General features: G+C 37.3%; 1 protein-coding gene and 1 pseudogene across 9 annotated transcripts in view; both read right to left on the bottom strand.

Annotated features, from left to right (window-relative positions):
- The window catches only part of GABPB1 (GA binding protein transcription factor subunit beta 1), a 68904-nt gene that overhangs the window by 31319 nt on the left and 14298 nt on the right, over positions 1-23287 (bottom strand). Inside the window, exons 1-2 of one of the 9 annotated variants that reach the window (XM_053224032.1) lie at positions 12957-15660; positions 189-12000 (exon numbers count right to left, since the gene is read on the bottom strand). The exons of 7 other annotated variants lie outside the window; for them this stretch is intronic. In XM_053224032.1, the coding sequence (XP_053080007.1) occupies positions 6943-7977 (1035 nt within the window). In that variant the 5' untranslated portion in view covers positions 7978-12000; positions 12957-15660 and the 3' untranslated portion in view covers positions 189-6942. Of the gene's footprint in view, positions 1-188; positions 12001-12956; positions 15661-23287 lie in introns of those variants that run through there. One more of the 9 variants, XM_053224030.1, reaches the window with a different exon arrangement.
- Positions 15798-19102, bottom strand: LOC113601810 (40S ribosomal protein S15a-like; annotated as a pseudogene).

The raw sequence follows: 23287 nt of genomic DNA, 5'->3' as shown, positions 1-23287 counted from the left end.
TTTTCTTAATGTTTGTAAGCATTCATAACACACATTCTGAATATGAGTTCTTTGTCAGATACAATATTATAAATATCTCCCTCCAGAACCTGATTTCTTCACTCTCCACCCCTTTCTTTGATATCACATATTATCTTCTATGGGTAGATAATGAAACCTCAATGTATTAAAAAATAATAAAATAAAATAAAATAAATAAAATAAAATAAAATAAAATAAAATAAAATAAAATAAAATAAAATAAAATAAAAGACAGCAAAGGAAAGTTTGCCATAAAAATGAATGTAAGAAACATCAATGTTTTAATTATGCAAAATTTTGGTCTGATTCAAAATGAAAAGGGGAAAAAAAAACACCATGAACCCAACAACAATCAAAGGACATGACCATATATTTTCCAAAAGAGAAAACAAATAATTCATAAGCATAAAAAATGTTCAGTGTCATAAGTCAAATAAATGTAAATAAAAGTAATTTCTGATGCAGTCAAGAATGAGTTGAGACTCACACTTCCATATATAGTGACATACATGTTGATAGCAGTATAAAGGGGTCAGATTTAAAATTTTTTTTAATGTTTATTTATTTTTGAGAGACAGAGACAGAGCGCAAGAGGGGGAGGGGCAGAGAGAGAAGGAGACACACAATCCAAAGCAGGCTCCAGGCTCTGAGCTGTCAGCACAGAGCCCAATGTGGGGCTTGAACTCTTGAACTGCGAGATCATGACCTGAGCCAAAGTCAGACATTTAATTGACCTAGCCACCCAGGTGCTCCTGGATCAGCTTTTTTATAATGTCAATTTGGCAATACATAAAAGTTACCAAAATGTTCAAGTTTAATGACTTAATAAATGATCCTACTTCTGAGAAAAAATAATATACTGAAACAGATCTATCAATACACATACATACAAATAGATCTACATACATATTATTACATTTTTATCATGTGAACAAAGTAGGAAAATTGTGGAATCTGAGAATATGCAGTAGCTTAAAATATAGTTGGAAGTTACATAATAACATTAAAAAGTTATGCCACATTAAGTTAAAAGATACAAAACTAATTTTTGAATGTCAAAATATACACACAGAGAACAAAACACGGGAAAATATGTCAGTGATAAGCTTACGGGAAATTTTGCTTTCATTTTACAAAGTTTCTATAATGTTACTATATTATCTTCCTAAGTCAAAAGTGGGTTTTTTGTGGTGCCTCAGTGACTCAGTCAGTTGAGCATCAGACTCTTGATTTTGGCTCAGGTCATGATCTCATGGGTTCATGAGATCCAGCCCAGCATCAGGCTCTGCACTGACAGCACAGAACCTGCCTGGGATTCTCTCTCTCTTTCTTTCTCTCTCTCTCTCCCTCCCTCCCTCTTTCCTCCTCCTCCTCTACTCACACATGCATGGTGTTCTCTCTCTCAAAATAAATAAACATTAAAAAAAATAAAAAGATTTCTTTAAGGGACAAATTACATTGTATGACTATCAACTAACTAAATGCTGACATTAAAGAAAGTTATATACTACTGACTTACTAAACAGGAAAAGTGGAAAAAATAAAAATGCTGGTATTGGGTACTTAAAGTAGTAAACTTACTGATCTGCTTACAAGAATTACAATGAAACAGTGATGCGTTTGAATGAATCAACTTCTCCCATAATTAATAATTCTGTAGTTGTCTTAGTTATTCAAAACATGACATATTTAAGGACTCAGGATACTTAAGTTATTGTAGTTTTAAGATCCCACGACTGGGGCACCTGGGTGTCTCAATTGGTTAAGCCCCCGACTTTGGTTCAGGTCATGATCTCACAGTTCGTAAGTTCAAGCCTCACATCTGGCTCTGTGCTAACATCTCGATGCCTGGAGCCTGCTTCAGATTCTGTGTCTCCCTTGCTCTGCTGCTCTCCCCCACTCGCATTCTCTCTCTCTTTCTCTCTTTCAGAAATAAAGAAACGTTAAAAATTTTTTAATAAAATAAAATAAAATTCCATGAGCAACATAGCCATATAATAGATATATGTAGCTGGATACTCTAAAACCATTAGGTCTCAAAATGGTAGCAGCACTGCCACCTAGAGGGCCCTTTGGATATATGTGAAGGCATTTTAGGGACTGATGCAGGACACAGTAAGGTGAAAGCTCTACTACCATTTAATGGGCAAGTGTCAGGGATATTAGAAGTCTAGCAATGCAGGAAACAATTCAGTATGGCAAAGAATTGTCACATGTTCTGGGTGGCTTCCAAAGGCTCCAATGAATACATCTAAGACTAGAACTTAATATGTAAACAAAATGTATTTTTCCATGGTTGTTAATGTATCCCAAATTTCTCAGAAGGCAACCATACAATAAATCTGTTTTGTTCAGAACTTTACTAATAATTGTTCACTATTTTGGAAAATCACATCACCCATGTCAATGCCACTTGGTTATCTGGAATCACCAATATAAAACACTATCAATCAGCTTTCACAGCTATCATTCATAGTGACTCTACAAATGACTCTATGGGGCAAGCATTTGACAACTTCTTGTCTCATCTAGAGTAGTCTGCCTGAGTATTTACATACTGAAATATAAATTTTATTATAAATTGCTTTCCCCCCATTTCTTCATTATAATAAGGTATTATAATGACCTTTTGAAATTATGTAGATATGTAATATTAACCATAATTTTCACTTCAAGTTAGCAAAAGGGACAATACAAAACATTTTTTTATAGAAAGACAGCAATGGATCTAAATAAGATTGGAAAATAATTGGAAGAAAATACATAGGAGATCAAGTAAGACCAAACTCAAAGGCACTCTTAATTTTTTTGTAGACAATTAGTAAAACTTAAAACAATGACAATACCAAAATGTAGCAATTTCATTTCTGATTCTCACCTGAGGGGAACCACACACATCACAGAGTAATTCTAACCTTCAGAGGATCTCAAATACATTAAGACAACAAACTGACTGAGGGGCCATAGCTCCAGAGAGCCCCCTCAATTTACTTTGTTCATTATTTATCTATTAAGTCCCCACAGATAGAGTGTTAAATTTACATAAAATCATTTAAGGACCTAGCAACAAATGTTGCTTTTTTGGTATGGCAAACAACTTTCCCCCAAGCAAATAAAGAAGCATAATTCAATTCAGTAAATTTTAATTAATGTTAAATATACTTACTGAAAATACACTGTATGTATGGTCCTGAATGCCATCCAGGTTAATACCCCTTTCCTCTCAAAAAGAAACGTAATCTAAAAACCCACTGCAATAAATTCCATCCTTAGTTTTTTTTTACTACTTCTGAAAAAGTTGATCACAATATAATACAAACCATTATTTTTTTTAACTTTAATAATTTGAATTTTAATAAGATCTATAAAAGAACTTCAAAATGTCTACAAACTAGTTACTTTTTCCTCAAAACTACATGCTGAGAGAGCCATCTAGTGGTAATAAGAATTACTAACTCTCCATTGTTAAAGCTTAAAGTCTATTTTGTTTTAAATTTCTGTAATTCATAGCTTATAGAGATATTTTGAGGATTAAAACATCTACTGGATGCGAAAACTCTATGAAACTGTAAAGTACTAGCTCCATGTGAACTGTTACTAGCATTAAAAAAGAATATGAAAGCACTTAGAAAATATAATCCCATCACAATATACTAAATAATAAACCTTGACTGCCTAATTAAAAACTTCAGAGTAAATTTACAATATCACACCTATGCCCAATGAAAACAATTATAAATCCAATAAAATTTTTCTAAAGTTTTTCATCCAAGCAATTTAGTACTGTGTATGAAAATGATCATACTCTTTGACCAAATAATCCCACTCATGAACCTAACACAAGGAAACTATCTGAAACATAAATATATTAATAGTAATGTTATTTAAAATAGATAAAAACTGGAATGCCTTACTACAATCAATAGTTAAAGAAATTAAGATAGATCATAATGGAATATTGCAAGCGTTTATTTTTTTTACTTTTTATTATGGGAAATTTTGAGCAAATACAAGAATAGACACAATAGTAAAATGAATAGCCATCAACTAGCTTCAATATTATCAATTTATGGCCAGCCTATTTCCCACGCACACATATTATTTTGGAGCAAATGTCAGACATCATACCATTTTATCTGTAATATTTCAGTATGTATGTCTAAAAAATAAAGACACCTTTTAACACAGTACTATAGTCATTTAAGACTATTACTTATAAATAATATGCAACAGTTAAAGCATGTAAAATGTGACTCTAAGTAAAATTAAGTAATTACAGTCATGTGTATAACTATATGTAGGAAAATATCGTTGGGCATGAGAATTTAGTTCCCTACAGTCTCATAAGAAAATAATACTGATAATAAAAGTAGCACCTGGCATCTTGCTAAATCTTTATCTACATTGTCTCAGGTAACTAAATAGCCTTACCACAATAGTCATGGTCTCCATTTTGCAAAGGAGACAAACAAAAAGTTAAAGGATTTACCAAAGAGCACTAGTTTTAGTCTAAAGAGAAGACCCGTATTTCTTAACTCTTGCGTTCTAAATTAGAGAACACTGGGAATCTGCTGGGATATAAAAGAACGTGCCCTTTCTCTGTGCAATTCCTGTGAAGAAAAATAATCATATGAACTCTGGTATATTTGGATTTTTCTCCCTTTCCCGTTTTGTATAGTTTTTTTTTTTTACTTTTTTTTTAACTTAAAAATAAAATGACACTTTCAAACATAAAATGTCTAAAGAAAAATCATCTCCCACAGACCCTTATTTCAGAAAGCCACTAGAAGACGTAGTCCTCCAAGACCAGGAGTAAACCAGAAACAAGAATCAAGGAAATAAGGGATCTAACATAAATAGGGTGAAGAGGATCCTCAAGATAATGGTAAAGGAGACCCCAAGATGTGCTGGACCAGAGACCTGGAAAGTAAATCCAGACTGGAGCCAGAGGACAGAGGTTCCAGAAGAAGGTCTTCAAGGAAAAGATAAGCTAGTAAGACTGCCAGGAAAAGAATGAGATTTCCTGTGGGGAATTTGAGATGGGTTAATGACGGATACAAGAAAAGTAAGGCAAAAGAAAAAACTACACAATTTGTTTTTCAGAGGGAAGAAAACAAAAACCTATAGAAGAAAGAAAATGTAATCCCAATATGGCATGGGTTAGTAAAAAATGGTAGTTCCAGGATTATAATAACCATTGAACACTAATCCAGGAAAATTTTTGGTGCACTTCTATTAAGAAGATGAAGAGTGAGGAAAAATATGCTTAGAGGTGGTTTGGTTTAAGATAGCCAAAGCTTCATCTTCATAAGTAGGAAGTCAAAGATACCTAAAACAGAAAAATCAATTAATAGCATAAGCTTGTTATTTAGAAATATGGAGGGAAATACTAGGGGGAAAAAGCGAAAAGAAACAATGGATACCTCTGGGAAAGAGGGTTCTGGGGTGAGAAGGAATAACACAAGGGACTCAGGGTTATTGTTTTCTGTTAGTGTGTGGTTTTTTGTTTTCACTATAAAACCTTGTATTTTTTACTTTTTCAACTATGTACATGTATACTTTCATAAAAATAAAATTGTAATAAATACATTTTCACTGTATATTAAAAATCTAACATTCAAATTCAAAGTCATCCCCACACTTCCCTGTGGTCTTATTCCCCAGAAGTTACAACAATTTAAATGTTTAGTGTGTAGCCTTCCAGATCTTTTCTATGCCTACAGGAACACACACAGGCACAAGACTTCTTTTTAAACAAACAAAAAACATAAAAAGGGATCATACTATATGGTTTTGCAACTTGCTTCTTTCCACTTAACAGGGATCCTCTTGTTTTATCAGTGACATCTAAGTGCACACAGATAAAAACATTCTTTTTACTGGCTGCACAGTTTTACGAAGTGTGGTAGGCTGAATAATGCTCCCCACAAAGATGTCTAGATCTTAATTCCCAGAATCTGTGAATGTTAGCTGTTAGCTTACATGGCAAAAAACTTTCCGGGTATGATTAAAGATTTTTTTTTTTTTTTAGAGTTGGCCAGACATTTATTTATTTTCAATATATGAAATTTATTGTCAAATTGGTTTCCATACAACACCCAGTGCTCATCCCAAAAGGTGCCCTCCTCAATACCCATCACCCACCCTCCCCTCCCTCCCACCCCCCATCAACCCTCAGTTTGTTCTCAGTTTTTAACAGTCTCTTATGCTTTGGCTCTCTCCCACTCTAACCTCTTTTTTTTTTTTTTCCTTCCCCTCCCCCATGGGTTTCTGTTAAGTTTCTCAAGATCCACATAAGAGTGAAACCATATGGTATCTGTGTTTCTCTGTATGCCTTATTTCACTTAGCATAACACTTTCCAGTTCCATCCACGTTGCTACAAAAGGCCATATTTCATTCTTTCTCATTGCCACGTAGTATTCCATTGTGTATATAAACCACAATTTCTTTATCCATTCATCAGTTGATGGACATTTAGGCTCTTTCCATAATTTGGCTATTGTTGAGAGTGCTGCTATAAACATTGGGGTACAAGTGCCTCTATGCATCAGTACTCCTGTATCCCTTGGATAAATTCCTAGCAGTGCTATTGCTGGGTCATAGGGTAGGTCTATTTTTAATTTTCTGAGGAACCTCCACACTGCTTTCCAGAGCGGCTGCACCAATTTGCATTCCCACCAACAGTGCAAGAGGGTTCCCCTTTCTCCACATCCTCTCCAGCACCTATAGTCTCCTGATTTGTTCATTTTGGCCACTCTGACTGGCGTGAGGTGATATCTGAGTGTGGTTTTGATTTGTATTTCCCTGATAAGGAGCGACGTTGAACATCTTTTCATGTGCCTGTTGGCCATCCGGATGTCTTCTTTAGAGAAGGGTCTATTCATGTTTTCTGCCCATTTCTTCACTGGGTTATTTGTTTTTCAGGTGTGGAGTTTGGTGAGCTCTGTATAGATTTTGGATACTAGCCCTTTGTCCGATATGTCATTTGCAAATATCTTTTCCCATTCCGTTGGTTGCCTTTTAGTTTTGTTGGTTGTTTCCTTTGCTGTGCAGAAGCTTTTTGTATTCATAAGGTCCCAGTAATTCATTTTTGCTTTTAATTCCCTTGCCTTTGGGGATGTGCCGAGTAAGAGATTGCTATGGCTGAGGTCAGAGAGGTCTTTTCCTGCTTTCTCCTCTAGGGTTTTGATGGTTTCCTGTCTCACATTCAGGTCCTTTATCCATTTTGAATTTATTTTTGTGAATGGTGTGAGAAAGTGGTCTAGTTTCAACCTTCTGCATGTTGCTGTCCAGTTCTCCCAGCACCATTTGTTAAAGAGATTGTCTTTTTTCCATTGGATGTTCTTTCCTGCTTTGTCAAAGATTAGTTGGCCATACGTTTGTGGGTCTAGTTCTGGGGTTTCTATTCTATTCCATTGGTCTATGTGTCTGTTTTTGTGCCAATACCATGCTGTCTTGATGATAACAGCTTTGTAGTAGAGGCTAAAGTCTGGGATTGTGATGCCTCCTGCTTTGGTCTTCTTCTTCAAAATTACTTTGGCTATTCGGGGTCTTTTGTGGTTCCATATGAATTTTAGGATTGCTTGTTCTAGTTTCGAGAAGAATGCTAGTGCAATTTTAATTGGGATTGCATTGAATGTGTAGATAGCTTTGCTGTTGTTTAACATAGTGTTGGAAGTTCTAGCATCAGCAATCAGACAACAAAAGGAAATCAAAGGCATCAAAATTGGCAAAGATGAAGTCAAGCTTTCGCTTTTTGCAGATGACATGATATTATACATGGAAAATCCGATAGACTGCACCAAAAGTCTGCTAGAACTGATACATGAATTCAGCAAAGTTGCAGAATACAAAATCAATGTACAGAAATCAGTTGCATTCTTATACACTAACAATGAAGCAACAGAAAGACAAATAAAGAAACTGATCCCATTCACAATTGCACCAAGAAGCATAAAATACCTAGGAATAAATCTAACCAAAGATGTAAAAGATCTGTATGCTGAAAACTATAGAAAGCTTATGAAGGTAATTGAAGAAGATATAAAGAAATGGAAAGACATTCCCTGCTCATGGATTGGAAGAATAAATATTGTCAAAATGTCAATAAAGATCTTGATATAGGAAGATCCTGGATTATCTAGATGGGCCTAATGCAATCAGAAGAGTCCTTATACGAGGAAGGTTGGAGGGTCAGGATCAAAGAGAAGGTTGCAGAGAACAGAGAGAAGAGAGACAGAGATTTGAAGCTGCTATAGCTGCTAGCCTTGAAGATGGTGGGAGGGGGGTGCTGCACCAGCCAAGAAATGCAGGCAGTCTTTAAAAACTAGAAAAGGAAAGAAAACAGATTCTCCCCTGGAGCCTCCAGAAGGAACACAACCCTGCTAAAATCTTAATTCTGAGTCTTCAGACCTCCATAACTGTAAAATAATAAATTTGTGTCATTTTAAGGCACTAAGTTTATGGTAATTTGTTACAGGAAATAGGAAACTATTACAGTACAGAAATAAGAAACAAATATACGGAATATGAATACATTAATTATTCAATCAATTTTCATTTTTCATCTTTACAAATAGTGCTGTAACAAACCCATACACTTGGGTTAGCACTTTTATGAAAACTACTCTAGAAAGCATAATTTTGCTAGGGCCGCGTGGGTGGCTCAGTTGGTTGAGTGTCCAACTCTCGGTTTCAGCTCAGGTCAAGATCTCACAGTTACAGGATTGGGCCCCACATCAGGCACCTTGCTGAGTGCAGAGCATGGAGCCTGCTTGGGATTCTCGCTCTTTCTCTTTCTCTCCCTCTGCCCCTCTCCCCCACTCATGCTCTCTCTCTCTCTCTAAAATAAAAAAATAATCCTTAAAAAATTTTTTACAAAAGAAGTATAATTGCTACATTTTTAACATCACATTAAAAAATTATTGTAATCTTTATTTTTGAGAGAGAGACAGACAGAGAGACAGAGCATGAGTGGGGAAGGGGCAGAGAGAAAGGGAGACACAGAACCCAAAGCAGGCTCCAGGCCCCAAGCTGTTAGCACAGAGCCCCACACGGGGCTCAAACTCACGAAATGTGAGATCATGACCTGAGCTGAAATCGGATGCGTAACCAACTGAGCCACCCATGTGCCCCTACATTCACATTTTAATTGTGATAGACACTACCAAATTATCACCAAAAGATTATACCAATTTACACTCCCACTATCAGTATAAAATAATGACTGCTGCTCCACAAGGTTCCCAATCCCCAAAGCCAGAACTTTGATTCCAGATGTAGATTTTCCCAAAGTTAAAGCCAAGGATCCAGTGAACTCATACTCACAAAGCTGATGAAAAACTTCCTTCCAGAATAACTTTTCTTGAGAAAATATGACCTGAGGAAATCCCACTACCACACAGGGATAACATAACACACAAAGGCTTTAACATCTTTAAAGCCTGCTATTAAAAGGGCATTCTTTGCTTCCAACTGGGAATCAGAAGGAAAGGGGATTCTCATACCGTTTTTTCACCCACTTTACCAGTGAAATCCTGTTTAAAAACCATGTATGTTCACATTAAGTTTCATAGAGGGAACATTTCTTCTCTGGTGCCTACCTATCCTGTCCAAATCATGAGCCCTCATCAGACATGCCATTTATTAAATGATGATAATTCCTAACATGTATATAATACTACATATACACATATAGTGGGTGTAACATAGTAAAGTATAACACAGCCATCCATGTATGTGTATGTACATATAGAGAGAGAAAACAAGAGAGATTGTGCCAGACACAGTCTAAGAATTTACACACACTAACTCATTCAATTTCACAATACCTTCAAGTCAGAATTGTCATCATCATCATTGTATTGCTGAGAAAACTGAGTCATAGAAAGTTACATGCCCAAGGTCATACTGCTAGTGGAGAATAACCAAGGCTGAATGGCTCCAGAGTCCACATTCACAACACAGGCAATACACATACTATGCAATATGCCATCATCTGAGTCCTTCTAGTGACCACAGGCTAGATGTCCCCACTGAATGCATGCACTACCAATGCTACTCCCTGGCCTAAATACTAACCACTTCCTTTATACACTTAACTTCATTTCACATAAAATACAAGAGGTGGTACAATAAAAGTTGGCATCAAATTAGACTCTGACTTGCACTGGTCACCAAATGATTCATGTTTATGTGTCTCACTTAAATTATAAAATGCTTAGAGGCAAGGATGGTAGCTTATGTGTCTTTCAACTGGATCCCTTTTCTCTTCCCCTTAAATATTGGCAGTTTCTCAGTGTGTCATTTTTCAGCCCTCTTTTTCATTCTCTACATTCTCTCCTCTAGAAAGTTTATCTTTCTTAGCCAAGATTACCTGATGACTTCCAAATCTATCTTCAGTCCTAGACTCTGTCCAAGCACTAGACTCAAATGTTCAACTGGATAGATGCCTCCACCTGTAGATTCCAAGGTACTTTAAAAATCAAGCTGAGGTGCCCAGGTGGCTCAGTCAGTTAAGTATCTGACTTCGGCCCCGGTCACGATCTTGTGGTTCACAGGTTTGAGCCCCATGTTGGGCTCTGTGCTGACAGCTCAGAGCCTGGAGCCTGCTTCATGGATTCTCCTTCTCTCCCTGCCCCTCCCCCGCTCATTCTCTCTCTCCCCCCCTCTCTCTCAAAAGTAAATAAAACATTAAAAAATTAAAAAAAAAAAAAAGTCAATCTGTCCAAGTAGTGGCTTGTTTTGTAGATCAGAAACTTTGGAATCGTCCTTGACCCCTTTCTTCTACCCATTTCAATTCCAATCAATCATTAAGACCTGTCACTTTTACCTCCTAAATGTCTCTTAAATTCTTCTACCTCTTTCCAATGCTAGAAAGTAGGCCTTCAATAAATATATGTTGACAGTCTTGTCTCTCTGCCTCAATCTTTGCTCATCTCCATCCTTTCTTTCCTAGGACACCTCTAAATTAGTGTCTATGCCTCAGTCTTGTCTTCCTCTAATTTATTCTCCATTCTAATACCAAACTTCTTAGTCATCCTTAAATGAAATCACGTTCTTCCTCAGTTAACTCAGTTAAAGTCAAACTCTCTGGGGCACCTAGGTGGTTCAGTCGGAAGCATTGGACTCGGTTTTGGCTCCGGTCATGATCTCATGATTCGTGAGATCGAGGTCCACATTAGGCTCTGTGCCGACAGCTCAGAGCCTGCTTGAGATTCTCTCTGCACCTCCCCAGCTTGTGTGCGCACACGTGTGCTCTCTCTCTCAACAACAACAACAAAAATGTCAAACTCTGCCATAAGAGTCCAGGCCTTTCACATTTGGGATCTGTTGCCACCATCCCATATACACTACTCACTACCTCTCACACTGAATTCTGAATTACTGGAAAAATGTTGTACTTGGTTCTTTTTCTCACTGTTGGATATCTATAAAAAATATTCCCTCTGCCAGGAAGAATCTTCTCTTCTCCACACCCACTATTGCCATATTTATTCCTACCTGTCCTTCAGAGTTCAGCTTATCTCCTCAGAGAAGCCGTTCCTGATGCCCCAAAATTAACTGAAGTGTCCTTCTTTGTTTTCTCCTAGCATATGAAGTTTCTATCATAGCATTTATCAGACCACACTAAATGTGCCTGTTTACTTGGCTACAAGTTGTCACTGTGCCTATAGTATGGTAAATGCTCAAAAACATTCATTGAATAAACATTTAGCACACAGTAGAAACTCCAGAAATACCTCAGATAACCAAGAGTCATAACGTTTGACTTTAAAAATGCAAACAAGGCTGACAGTGTCACAAATTCTAAGAAATACCACAATCAATAAAATGCTCGCTGAATTCCTGTCAGCCTTGTTGTAACTAAAATCCTTACAAATGAATGAGATTAGAACTCGCTTGAATATTCTTTTTATTGGCAGCAACTCAAATTGACAGATTTGTGTCAAAACAGTCCAAGGTCAGTTCTAGGTTTTCTGAGGCAAATGGGAAAAGTGTGAATATAATCAGTAAATCTGGATAATGGCTTTGTCTGGGACCCTCAAAATCACTCTTGGACAGGAAGATTTGGACAGGAAGCCAGAACTTATCTAATAACCAGCAACAGGTCTATGAAACAAGATCAGCTCATGGCCACCCTCAATGACAGTGGGTCAAATCAGCACCAAACTGAGTTCAAACGTTTCAACTGAGTATGTTCTAGAACTGAGCTGTCCAATACAGTAGCCACTAGCCATAATTATAGTGGGCACTGAAATGTAGCTAGTCCAAATGGAGCTGTGCTATAAGTATAACACAACAGATTCTGAAGATTTAGTACCAAAAAAGAATACAAAATATCTCATTCATAACATATCAATTACATGTTAAAATGGTAATATTTTGGATATATGGGATTAAATGTAATATATTATTAAAATTAATTTCACCTTTTTTTTTTAATGTGGCTGCTCTAAAATTTTAAATATGCTCCTCACATTATATTTCTGTTGGAAAAAGCTATTCTAGAACCATTAATCAAAACTTCTTGAAGGCACCAACTTTACAGTTTACAAAAAGTTGCAACATTTTAAAAGAAGACATAGGACATTCTCTTAGAAAAAACTACATCTGATTAATTACCTCTGTTATAACACTGGATAAACTTTCCCCTTAAAAACTACAGGAAGATATCCTCTGTCCTAGGAAGACTTCACAAACTGACTTGGGAATGAAGCTACCCACAAATTCTACCCATATTACTACATAAATTCTTCCATCTTTGCAACCCACTGCCCCTTTACCCCATTCAACTACTAGTCTCTTTTAAATCAATATCTTTATCCCAGGAAAAGACTGAGGCTTAAAAAGAGTGCAAGCAGAGGATGAAGAAAAGGCTAGAACTCTACTAGGTCAGTAGATGGTTTTGAGTTAATAGGGAAGCATAACTTACCTGTTTAGTATAAAGTGAAGCCAACAAACTACTGGGTATTAGAAGTCACAACAGTGAATCATCAATATCCTACCTGACAATAAAAGCACATATACTTCAATCCTTTCTCTCCAAGATTTCTAATATTCATCCCTTCCTCTCTACTACCTCCAGTCTTACACACTCACTGCCTCATACCTTAAACATCACAATACCCTCTTAGCTGACCTAATCCTAATTTCTCATCCTGCTACCAGGCAGTCCCACTAAAATACAAGTTCGTTCAACTCAAACATTTCTATATGAGTCTCTACATGGTACCTATACTCAAAGAATTCATCACCTAATAGGGAAGACATACATTTAATAATTCTCTTGTCTAAAAACCTCATCAATACAACCATTTGAAGAACAAATTATCAATATTTAGCAGAGTTGAAGGTACGTCTACCCTGATCCAGGATTCCACTACTAGAAAGTTACCCTATCTCCTTAACATGTACACAAGGAAAGGAAGCATGTATAGGAACGTTTACAGAAACATTATTTGTAATTGAAGAAAAAGAAACTACAAACAACCTAAGTGTCCATAAACAGGAAAATATTTTTAAGTTTTTATTATAAAATCTTTTAAATATAGAAAAGTGTATATGTATGCATATAAATGAATATATGTGTGTATATACACAAACACACACACCCATATGCCCATCACCCACATTCTAAATTAAAAGTTGGCCATCTTGCTTCATCCTACTCCTTTCTAAAAAAAATGTACTTTACAGCTGGCACATACTGCATTTGGTTGTTATATCTCTAGATTAATTATATGCTCGGACAGTTTCCTCCTCCCCGCCCCCCCCCCCCCCCCGCTACCCTTGTTTTCCTCTCCTATGACATTAAATGGCCAGTTCATCTATATCTCACATTCTGTATTTTTCTGATTGCTTCATCTAAGGTGGTGTTTAATTTCTTTCATCTCCCATATTACTTATAAACTGAAAGTCTGAAAAGTCCGACTAAATTCAGATTTTAAATGTTCTACAAAATTACTTCAGGCGTGCCTGGGTGGTTTAGCCGGTCAAGCATCCAATTCTTGATTTCAGCTGAGTTCACGATCTCATGATTAGTGGGATCGAGCCCCATGTCAGGCTCTGTGTGGACAGTGCAGAATGTGCTTGAGATTCTCTCTCTCTCTCTCTCTCTCTCTCTCCCTCTCTCTCCCTCTCTGCCCCTCCACTGCTCTCTCTCTCTCTCAAAATAAATAAATAAACATTAAAAAAATACTTCAGTTGATGCAGTCTATTTGATATTGAATCACATCAGGATGCACATATTTTTTGGCTCATTGTTAGTGATGCCAAGATTAATAACAAAGCTGGTAATAAGCCTGATCCTTCCACTGTAAAGTTTTATTGTTTTGAGACCAACTAGTATTCTGTGGAGTGTTACTTTGGCACCATGCAAATTTCTACCAAAAAAGACAATTCAATTGTTAAATTACCAATCTTCAGAGTAAAGAATAGGTAATAGCCATCTCCATTTGTTTTTTTTATTATATATTGTTTCAAATTATTCTCCTTATTCTTTTTTATGTTCAAATTGTCTCAATTTTGGCCAAAAAGAGCCTCTTCAGGTAGGCTTTTCTTGTGTCTTTGAAAGGTTTCTTGCTTCTGGCACAAATTGTCCTAGGTTCACTATGTACGTTTCCTGCCTCAGTCCTGGAACCAGTCATTTCTTCAATAAAGTATTTAAAGAACAAAACTGAGGTAATACAAGTACTTATTATCTATGAAAGTGACACACTTTCAAAATCCTTTCAGAGGACACATCTAAGAAAGAAATATATATATGGATGGAATTAAGAAATATGGATATTTTGGGGTGCCTGGGTGGCTCAGTCAGTTAAACGTCTGACTGGCTCAGGTCATGATCTCATGGTTGGTGAGTTCGAGCCCATGTCAGACTCTGTGCTGACAACTCACAGCCTGGATCCTCCTTCAGATTCTGTGTCTCCCTCTCTCTCTGCCCCTCCCCCATTCATGCTCTATCTCTCTGTGTCTCTCAAAAATGAATAAACATTTTAAAAAATTTAAAAATAAATATACATATTTTAAATCCTGAATTCATACTGACATTTATAATTCAAGTTCAACATTATAAATATCCTTTTTTGCCTAGCTCCTTTGATTTTGTATTTCTATTGACTTCTAACATATAAGCATACAATCTTATTTATTGGCTTTAACCTAAACATGTATCCAATGGTATCAGAATAAAAACATCAACATTACAACTAGCAATAAAATGAATGAGGTTTAAGATTTCTCTGCAGTTCTTTTTGTCCTTAGCATATATGCCATTTGATATAGAGCTCAAAAGTCACTTGAGTGTGTTTTTCTCCATGTATTTAAAGAACTATTTTGATATACAATAGGTTCATTTTTTTAAGTTTGTTCCCAATTTTAGAGATTGTTTTTATTTTCATTTAATTGTAATTTTTGAATGTGTAAAATATTTACATAATTCAAAAGTCAAAACTAAACAGGAATCTCACTTCCATTCCTATTTCCTTCACATCATTCCCTCTCCCTCCCTCTTCCCCACCCCAAGGTAACCATTTTATTAATTTCTGGTTTGGCTTTTCAGTTTTTCTTTTTGAAACATAAACAAATTAGTATATATATTCTTACTCGCACACACACACTTCATATACCAAGAGAGTATACTACATACACTGTTCTGCACTTAGCTTTTTTTTTTTCCACTTAATATATTTCCCAGAAAATTCTCCAGAGATTTACCTCATTCTATTTTACGCCTGCATAATACTATGTGAAAATACCAGTTTATTTTTAATTAAAAAAAAAAAAAACACTAGTCATCTTTTACTCTCTAGCAAGTAAAAGACCACCTTATTATTAAAGGCCCTCTATCACCTGCTGTAACCTCACACCTTCACCTTGTCCACTTTTCTCAATTCCCACCTCATAAAGGACCCTGATAGCCATCAGATTCTAAACAATTCTTATTCGATACGTGTCCACCTTACTCCATACCCAATGCCTTCCCTCATGCTATTTGCCCAGTTTAGATAGCTACCTTCCTTCTCTCCAAATCCTCCAATCAAAGCCCATTTTAAAAATTTCTCTTCTCCAATAAACTTTCTTTTAAAATTTTTTTAATGTTCATTTATTCTTGAAAGAGGGAAGGTGGGAGAATGAGCCGGGAAGGGACAGAGAAAGAGGGAGACACAGAATCTGAAGCAGGCTCCAGGCTCCGAACTGTCAGCACAGAGCCCAATGTGGGGCTCAAACTCAAAACTGCAAGATCATGACCTGATCCAAAGTCGAAGTCAGATGCTCAACCAACTGAGCTACCCAAGCATCCCTCCAATAAACCTTCCTTAAATGAGCTAATTCCTCAATAATCCTTCCCTTTAAATTTTCTCAGGTATTTATAGCATTATCTATGTTTTCCCTTCATTCATTAAACAAATGTTTACTAAGCATATGTGTGCCAACAGAAAGGTAAACAAAAACAAGTCCCTACCCTCATGGAGCTTGTGTTCCTGGGGAAGAGGCTACCAATTAATCAATCAGTAACAGTGGTACTATGAAGAAAATGTAAGGCAGAATAAGAAAAGAGAAAATACTGGATTAGAGATGGGGAATCACCATTTTAGACAAAGTCTAAGGAAAGGCCTCTTCGAGGAGAGGACATTTGAGTAGAAATGTGAATTAAGGGAGGAAGCAAAGCAAGGAAGGATTCCTGAGAATAGCATCATAAAGGACAGGTCACTCTTTTGGCTCAGCATCAAAACATCTTCATATGTCCAAGGAATTCCCCTCTGATGAGTCCTGAAAGAAGCCAGAAACTTCTACCTACTAGTGAAGCTAAATATTTGCTTTTCCAGCTTTCCACGCAGCTAGGGTGCAGTTACATGACCTCCACTCCAATAAAGAAACGTCCAGGATGGACTATAACTTAGGAAATAAATGCATAAAAAAGCAGCAAGTATATAGAATCCATTATGGCAAGAATGGAAGCAGATTCCATTGACAGTGGTGGTTTCTTCCTGTGACAAATTCCTTTTCTGCTAAATTAACCAGAGGTGGTTTCTGGTTTTTAGAACTAAGCTGCTTTTTTTTAAGAACTAAGAATTCTGACTGCTCCTGGTGATCCAGGGAGATGGCACAGCAAGTTTAAGGGCCCTAAGCTTGAGTGAAAAATGATAGCAGGATATGCAGTCACAGAAACAGAAATGGACCACATCATGTAGGGTGTTATAGGCACTACTAAGTACGGACTTCACTGAATTTACCAGGAAGTTGTTGGAATGTTTTCAACAGGAGAGTGTTGTGATATGATTTATATGCATGCGTATGTGTATATATATATATATGTCCATTGAGGCATTTTATTTGCACATATGTATTATATCCCTAGAAAAAAATCTCAGGATATTCCCTCCGGTGTGTTTCATCTTCCTTCTTCATGGTCCATGATGCCAGCTGAGGTTAGTACAATGAAAGCAAATTGGCTAGACAGGAGATTATTCTGCATTTTTCTACATCTTTGAGTTGCCCATCAAATCTGGGGCTGATCACTCCACAGTTTAACCTGCTCATGAAGTTCCCAGCAATTTTCCCAGCTCTGTGATCATCAACGATTTCAAAATCGCCAGCGTAACCATGCCTCATCATCACAGCTATGACTTTGGAGCATGGCCTGATAAGAACCTGGTGTTTGCCTCTCTTTTTGGCATTGTTAATACTCTTGAGAGAATCTGCCAGGACATTTATGTGCATCATTACGGTGGCACAGAAAGATGGCAGAAAAGAGCTGATTTACATTTTTTTAAAACTACTCCTGTTATTATATGGGTAGTACATAGAGGGAGGCAAGAATTGAGGCGGGAATACTACTTAGGAAATTATTGGAGGCAACAACTGATGATGCCTTAGGCTAGGAAGATACCTGTGCAATTATTTACTTTTTACCTTTAACTAGGTTTAAATCTAGCATCTAATTTTGTGCTCTCTCCATTTGTTACCTGTTCAGTTTCTTTTCTCTGTCTTCTTTTGGACTGATTCTTTTTTAACATTTTATCTATTTCTTCTACTGATTTGGAAGTTACAGCCTCTATTTTTGTTCTTGCAGTGGTTCCCTAAGAATTATACCATGCATTAAAAGTCTAGAGTTAACCAAAATCTTGCTTTAAAAGACCTAAGCAGGGGCACCTAAACGGCTCAGTCAGTTAAGAGTTTGACTCTTGACTTCAGATCATGCGGTTCCTGCACTTGAGCCCCACATCAGGCTCTCTGCTGTATGCTAGGAGCCTGCTTCTAATCCTCTGTCCCGCTTGCACTCTCTGAGTAATAAATAAACATTAAAGGGGCGCCTGGGTGGCTCAGTCAGTTGGGCGTCCAACTTCGGCTCAGGTCATGATCCTGCAGTCCGTGAGTTCAAGCCCTGCATCGGGCTCTGTGCTGACAGCATAGAACCTGGAGCCTGCTGCCGAGTCTGTGACTTCCTCTCTCTCTCTCTCTGCCACTCCCCCGCTCAAGATTTAACTCAAAAATAAACGTTAAAAACAAACTTTTAAAGAAATAAACATTAAAAAAATAAATAAAGACCTAAGCAAGCATCAGTCAATGGCAATGTGTGGACCCTGTTTGGATTACAATTTGAAGAAACTAAATGTAAATTTTTAAAATCTTTTTTTTATGGAGCAGTAAAAATACTCGGTATGGTACCATGATGATGAACACATGTCACTATGCATTTGCCCAAATGCATAGAACATACAACATTAGTATGAGTCATAATGTAAACTATGGACTTTGGGTGACGATGATGTGTCAGTGTAGGTTCATCAATTGTAACAAATGTACCACTCTGGTGGGGATACTGATAATGGGGGAGGTTATGCAATGTATGGGGGCAGATGGTGTATGGAAAATACTTTCCCCTCAAGTTTGCTGTGAACCTAAAACTGACCTAAAAAAATTATTATGACCTAAAAAATTAAGTTGGTAAAAAAAAAAAATCATTTTGGATAAAGAAATACCTGAGAAAGTTTACAGTTGTTAGATGTTCAGTACTCCCCTTTTTTGTTCCATAAGATATTTCAATAAATGTGAATGTTGCATTAAAAAAACAAAACCATCAGCAGTTGTGGGGAGCCTGGGTGGCTTAGTCAGCTAAATGTCTGACTCTTGATTTAGCTCAGGTCATAATCATTGGGATCTGCACTGGGTGTGGAGCCTGCTTGAGATTCATACTCTCTCTCTCTCTCTCTCTCTCTCTCTCTCTCTCCCTCCCTCCCTCCCTCTACCCTCCCCCAACTCAAGCTCACTCTCTCTAAAAAAGAAAAGAAAAAACATCATTTTGGAGATGGAGGAAATGTTAACACTGCCTAAATACGTAATGATATTAAGGAATTATGTTTATATTTTTCTGGATAATTGTATTATAGTTTAAGTTTATGTATTTTTAGAGATAAAAACAATATATTTATAGATTAAATAATGTGATACTTGGGATCACTTTTAAAATAATGAGGGAGACAACCGGGTGGCTCAGTCAGTTAAGCGTCCAATTCTTGGTTTTTGCTCGGGGCATGGTCTCATGGTTTGTGGGTTCGAGCCCCACATTGGGCTCCACACTGATGGTGAGGAGCCTGCTTGGGATTTCCTCTCTCTCTCTCCCCCCACCTGCTAGTGAGCTTGCTCTCTCAAAATAAAATAAAAAAATAATAAAATAAAATGAAATGAAATGAAATGAAATGAAATGAAATAAAATAAAATAAAATAAAATAAAATAAAATAAAATAAAATAAAATAAAATAAAGAGGAATATGTAAGAAACCATTTTAGTCTTGAGTTGATCATCATTGGCCAATGAATACATAAATACATGGGGGTTTCATTATACTCTCCTTTGCTTTTACATATTTAAAGTTTCCCATACAAAGGATATTTTTAAAACTGACCCTCCTTCTATATAATACAAAGACCTCAGAACCTAGAACCCTTTATTCCCCTTCTGCTATTGCCTTGTCTTTTAATCCATTAGACGTTCTGTTTTATGCAGTTAAGATTCATTTTTATTTTCCAAATATGTGTCACTTTACTTTTCAGCCTTTCATACGTTTCTTTCCTGCCATGTGGTATCAATTTCATTCTGCCCAAGTATGTCCTATAGAACTGCACTACTATGATGCATATGGCTATTTAATTAAAACTTCAGGGGTGCCTGGGTGGCTCAGCAGGTTGAGTCCGACTCTTGATTTCGGCTCAGGTCATGACCTGTGAGTTCAAGCCCCACATCAGGCTCTGCACTGAGTGTGTAGAGCCTGCTTGAGATTCTCTCTCCCTCTCTCTCCGCCCTTCCCTTGCTCATGCTCTTTCAAAACAAACAAACAAACAAACACACACTTCAGTACCCTGGGGCACCTGGGTGGCTCCATCAGTTGAGCCTCCGACTTCAGCTCAGGTCATGATCTCACCGTTCATGAGCTCAAGCCCTCCATCGGGCTTGCGGCTGTCAGCGCAGAGCCAGATTTGGATCCTCTGTCCCCCTCTCTGCCTCTCCCCCATTCACATTTCCTCTCTCTCTCTCAAAACAAACAAACAAACCAAACTTCAGTACCTCAATCACACTAGCCACATTTCAAGTGTTCAATGGCCCTATGTGGCTTAAGACTATAATACTGGACAGCACAGATAAAGAGTATTTCCTGGGGCGCCTTAGTGGCTCAGTTGGTTAAGCGTCTGTCTTCAGCTCAGGTCATGATCTCACAGATCCTGAGTTTGAGCTCTGCGTCAGGCTCTATGCTGACAGCTCAGAGCCTGGAGCCTACTTCAGATTCTGTGTCTCCCTCTCTATCTTCCCCTCCCCTGCTTGCGCTCTGTCTCTGTCTCTCTCTCTCTCTTACTCTCTCAAAAATAAATTTACATTAAAAAATATTTTTAAGAGTTTGGCCACAAACTTACTAAGTTTAAGATGCTTTAGCTAGGTTATAAGTTTCTTGTGGATATAGACAAGGTTTTCTTTTAGTGCCATTTGCACCCATAAGTACTTTGTAACAGTGTTACATATATAGGTAGTATTCAACTAACCAAGTATTTCTCTCAGTACTGACATACTGCGACTTTGTCACAGATTTTTCTATGCATTGTATGACATTTAGCAGCATCCCTGGTCTCTACCCATCAGATGCCAGTACCACCACCCTGTCCCCCATTTTATGACATCAAAAAAAAAGTCTCTACATATTGCTGAATGTCCCCTGGAGGTAAAATATACTTGATTAAGAACCACTAATGCTTAATTTCTATATACTGGGATATTACCATCCTTTCACTCAACTGGACACATCAAAGTTATATGAGAAATACAGAACCCAGAAATGGACCCACAAATGTAATGGCCAACTAATCTTCAACAAAGCAGGAAAGAATATCCAATGGAAAAAAAGTCTCTTCAGAAAATGGTGCTGGGAAAACTGGACACCAACATGCAGAAGAATGAAACTGAACCACTTTCTTATACCACACACAAAAATAAATTCAAAATGGATGAAAGACCTATAAATATGAGACAGGAAACCATCAAAATCCTACAGGAGAAAACAGGCAGCAACCTCTTTGACTTCAGCCACAGCAAGTTCTTACTAGACCTGTCTCTGGAGGCAAGGGAAATAAAAGCAAAAATGGAACTACTGGGACCTCAGCAAGATGAAAAGCTTCTGCACAGCGAAGGAAACAATCAACAAAACTAAAAGGCAATGGATGGAATGGGAGAAGATATTTGCAGATAACATATTGGATAAAGAGTATCCAAAATTTATAAAAAAAAACTCATCACACTCAAAATACAAAAAACAAATAATCCAGTGAAGAAATGGGCAGAAGACATGAATAACATTTTTCCAAAGAAGACATCCAGAGGGCTAACAGACATGAAAAGATGCTCATCATCCAGGAAATACGAATCAAAACCACAACGAGATACCACCTCACACCTGTCAGAATGGCTACAATTAACAACTCAGGAAACAACAGATGTTGGTGAGGATGCAGAAAAAGAACTTATGCACTGTTGGTGGGAATGCAAACTTATGCAGCCACTCTGGAAAACAATATGGAGGTTCCTCAAAAAAATTAAAAATAGAAATACTCTACAACCCAGCAACTGCACTACTAGGTATTTATGCAAAGGATACAAAAATGCTGATGTGCAGAGGCACATGCACCCCAATGTTTATAACATTGTCAACAATAGTCAAATTATTTAACTATCACTATCAACAACAGTCAAATTATTTAAAGAGCCCAAAGGTCCATTGACAGATGAATGGATAGAGAAGATGTGTGTGTTGCAAATGGCAAGATTTCATTCTTTTTGATTGCCAAGTAACATTCGTGTGTGTGTGTGTGTGTGTGTGTGTGTGTGATTGCCAAGTAACATTCTAGTGTGTGTGTGTGTGTATGCGCGCGTGCATATACACACACTGGAATATTACTCAGCAATTGAAAAGAATGAAATCTTGGCAGGGGCGCCTGGGTGGCGCAGTCGGTTAAGCGTCCGACTTCAGCCAGGTCACGATCTCGCGGTCCGTGAGTTCGAGCCCCGCGTCAGGCTCTGGGCTGACGGCTCAGAGCCTGGAGCCTGTTTCCGATTCTGTGTCTCCCTCTCTCTCTGCCCCTCCCCCGTTCATGCTCTGTCTCTCTCTGTCCCAAAAATAAATAAAAAACGTTGAAAAAAAATTAAAAAAAAAAAGAATGAAATCTTGGCATTTGCAACAACGTGGATGGAACTAGAGTGTATTATGCTATGTGAAATAAGTCAGAGAAAGACAAATATATGATTTCACTCATATGTGGAAGTTAAACAAAACATGAACATTGAGGAAAGAAAGGAAAAATAAGATAAAAACGGGGAGGCAAATCATAAGACTTTTAAATACAGAGAACAAACTGAGGGTTGCTGTGGGGGGTGGGGGGAGGTGGGGGGAAGGGCTAATGGGTGATGGTCATTAAGGAAGGCACTTGTTGGAATGAGCACTGGGTATTATATGTAAGTGATGAACCACTAAATTCTACCCCTGAAACCAATACTACACTACATGTTAACTTGGATTTAAATAAGTTTTTTAAAAAATGGGTAGATAGACGTGCCACTTATAGAGATGGTACTCTAGAATAGGATCCGCTTTAGGTGGAAAAATAAGAGTTAAGTTTTGGCTTGTAAGTCGTCCAGGTGAAAATGTCCAATGAGAACTTGGCTGTACAAAAAGAAAGGTCATTGGGGCGCATGGGTGGCTCAGGTGATTGAACATCTGA

Source organism: Acinonyx jubatus, chromosome B3, assembly GCF_027475565.1.
Source record: "Acinonyx jubatus isolate Ajub_Pintada_27869175 chromosome B3, VMU_Ajub_asm_v1.0, whole genome shotgun sequence".
NCBI lineage: Eukaryota > Metazoa > Chordata > Mammalia > Carnivora > Felidae > Acinonyx > Acinonyx jubatus.
This window is presented reverse-complemented; position numbering and strand designations above follow the sequence as displayed.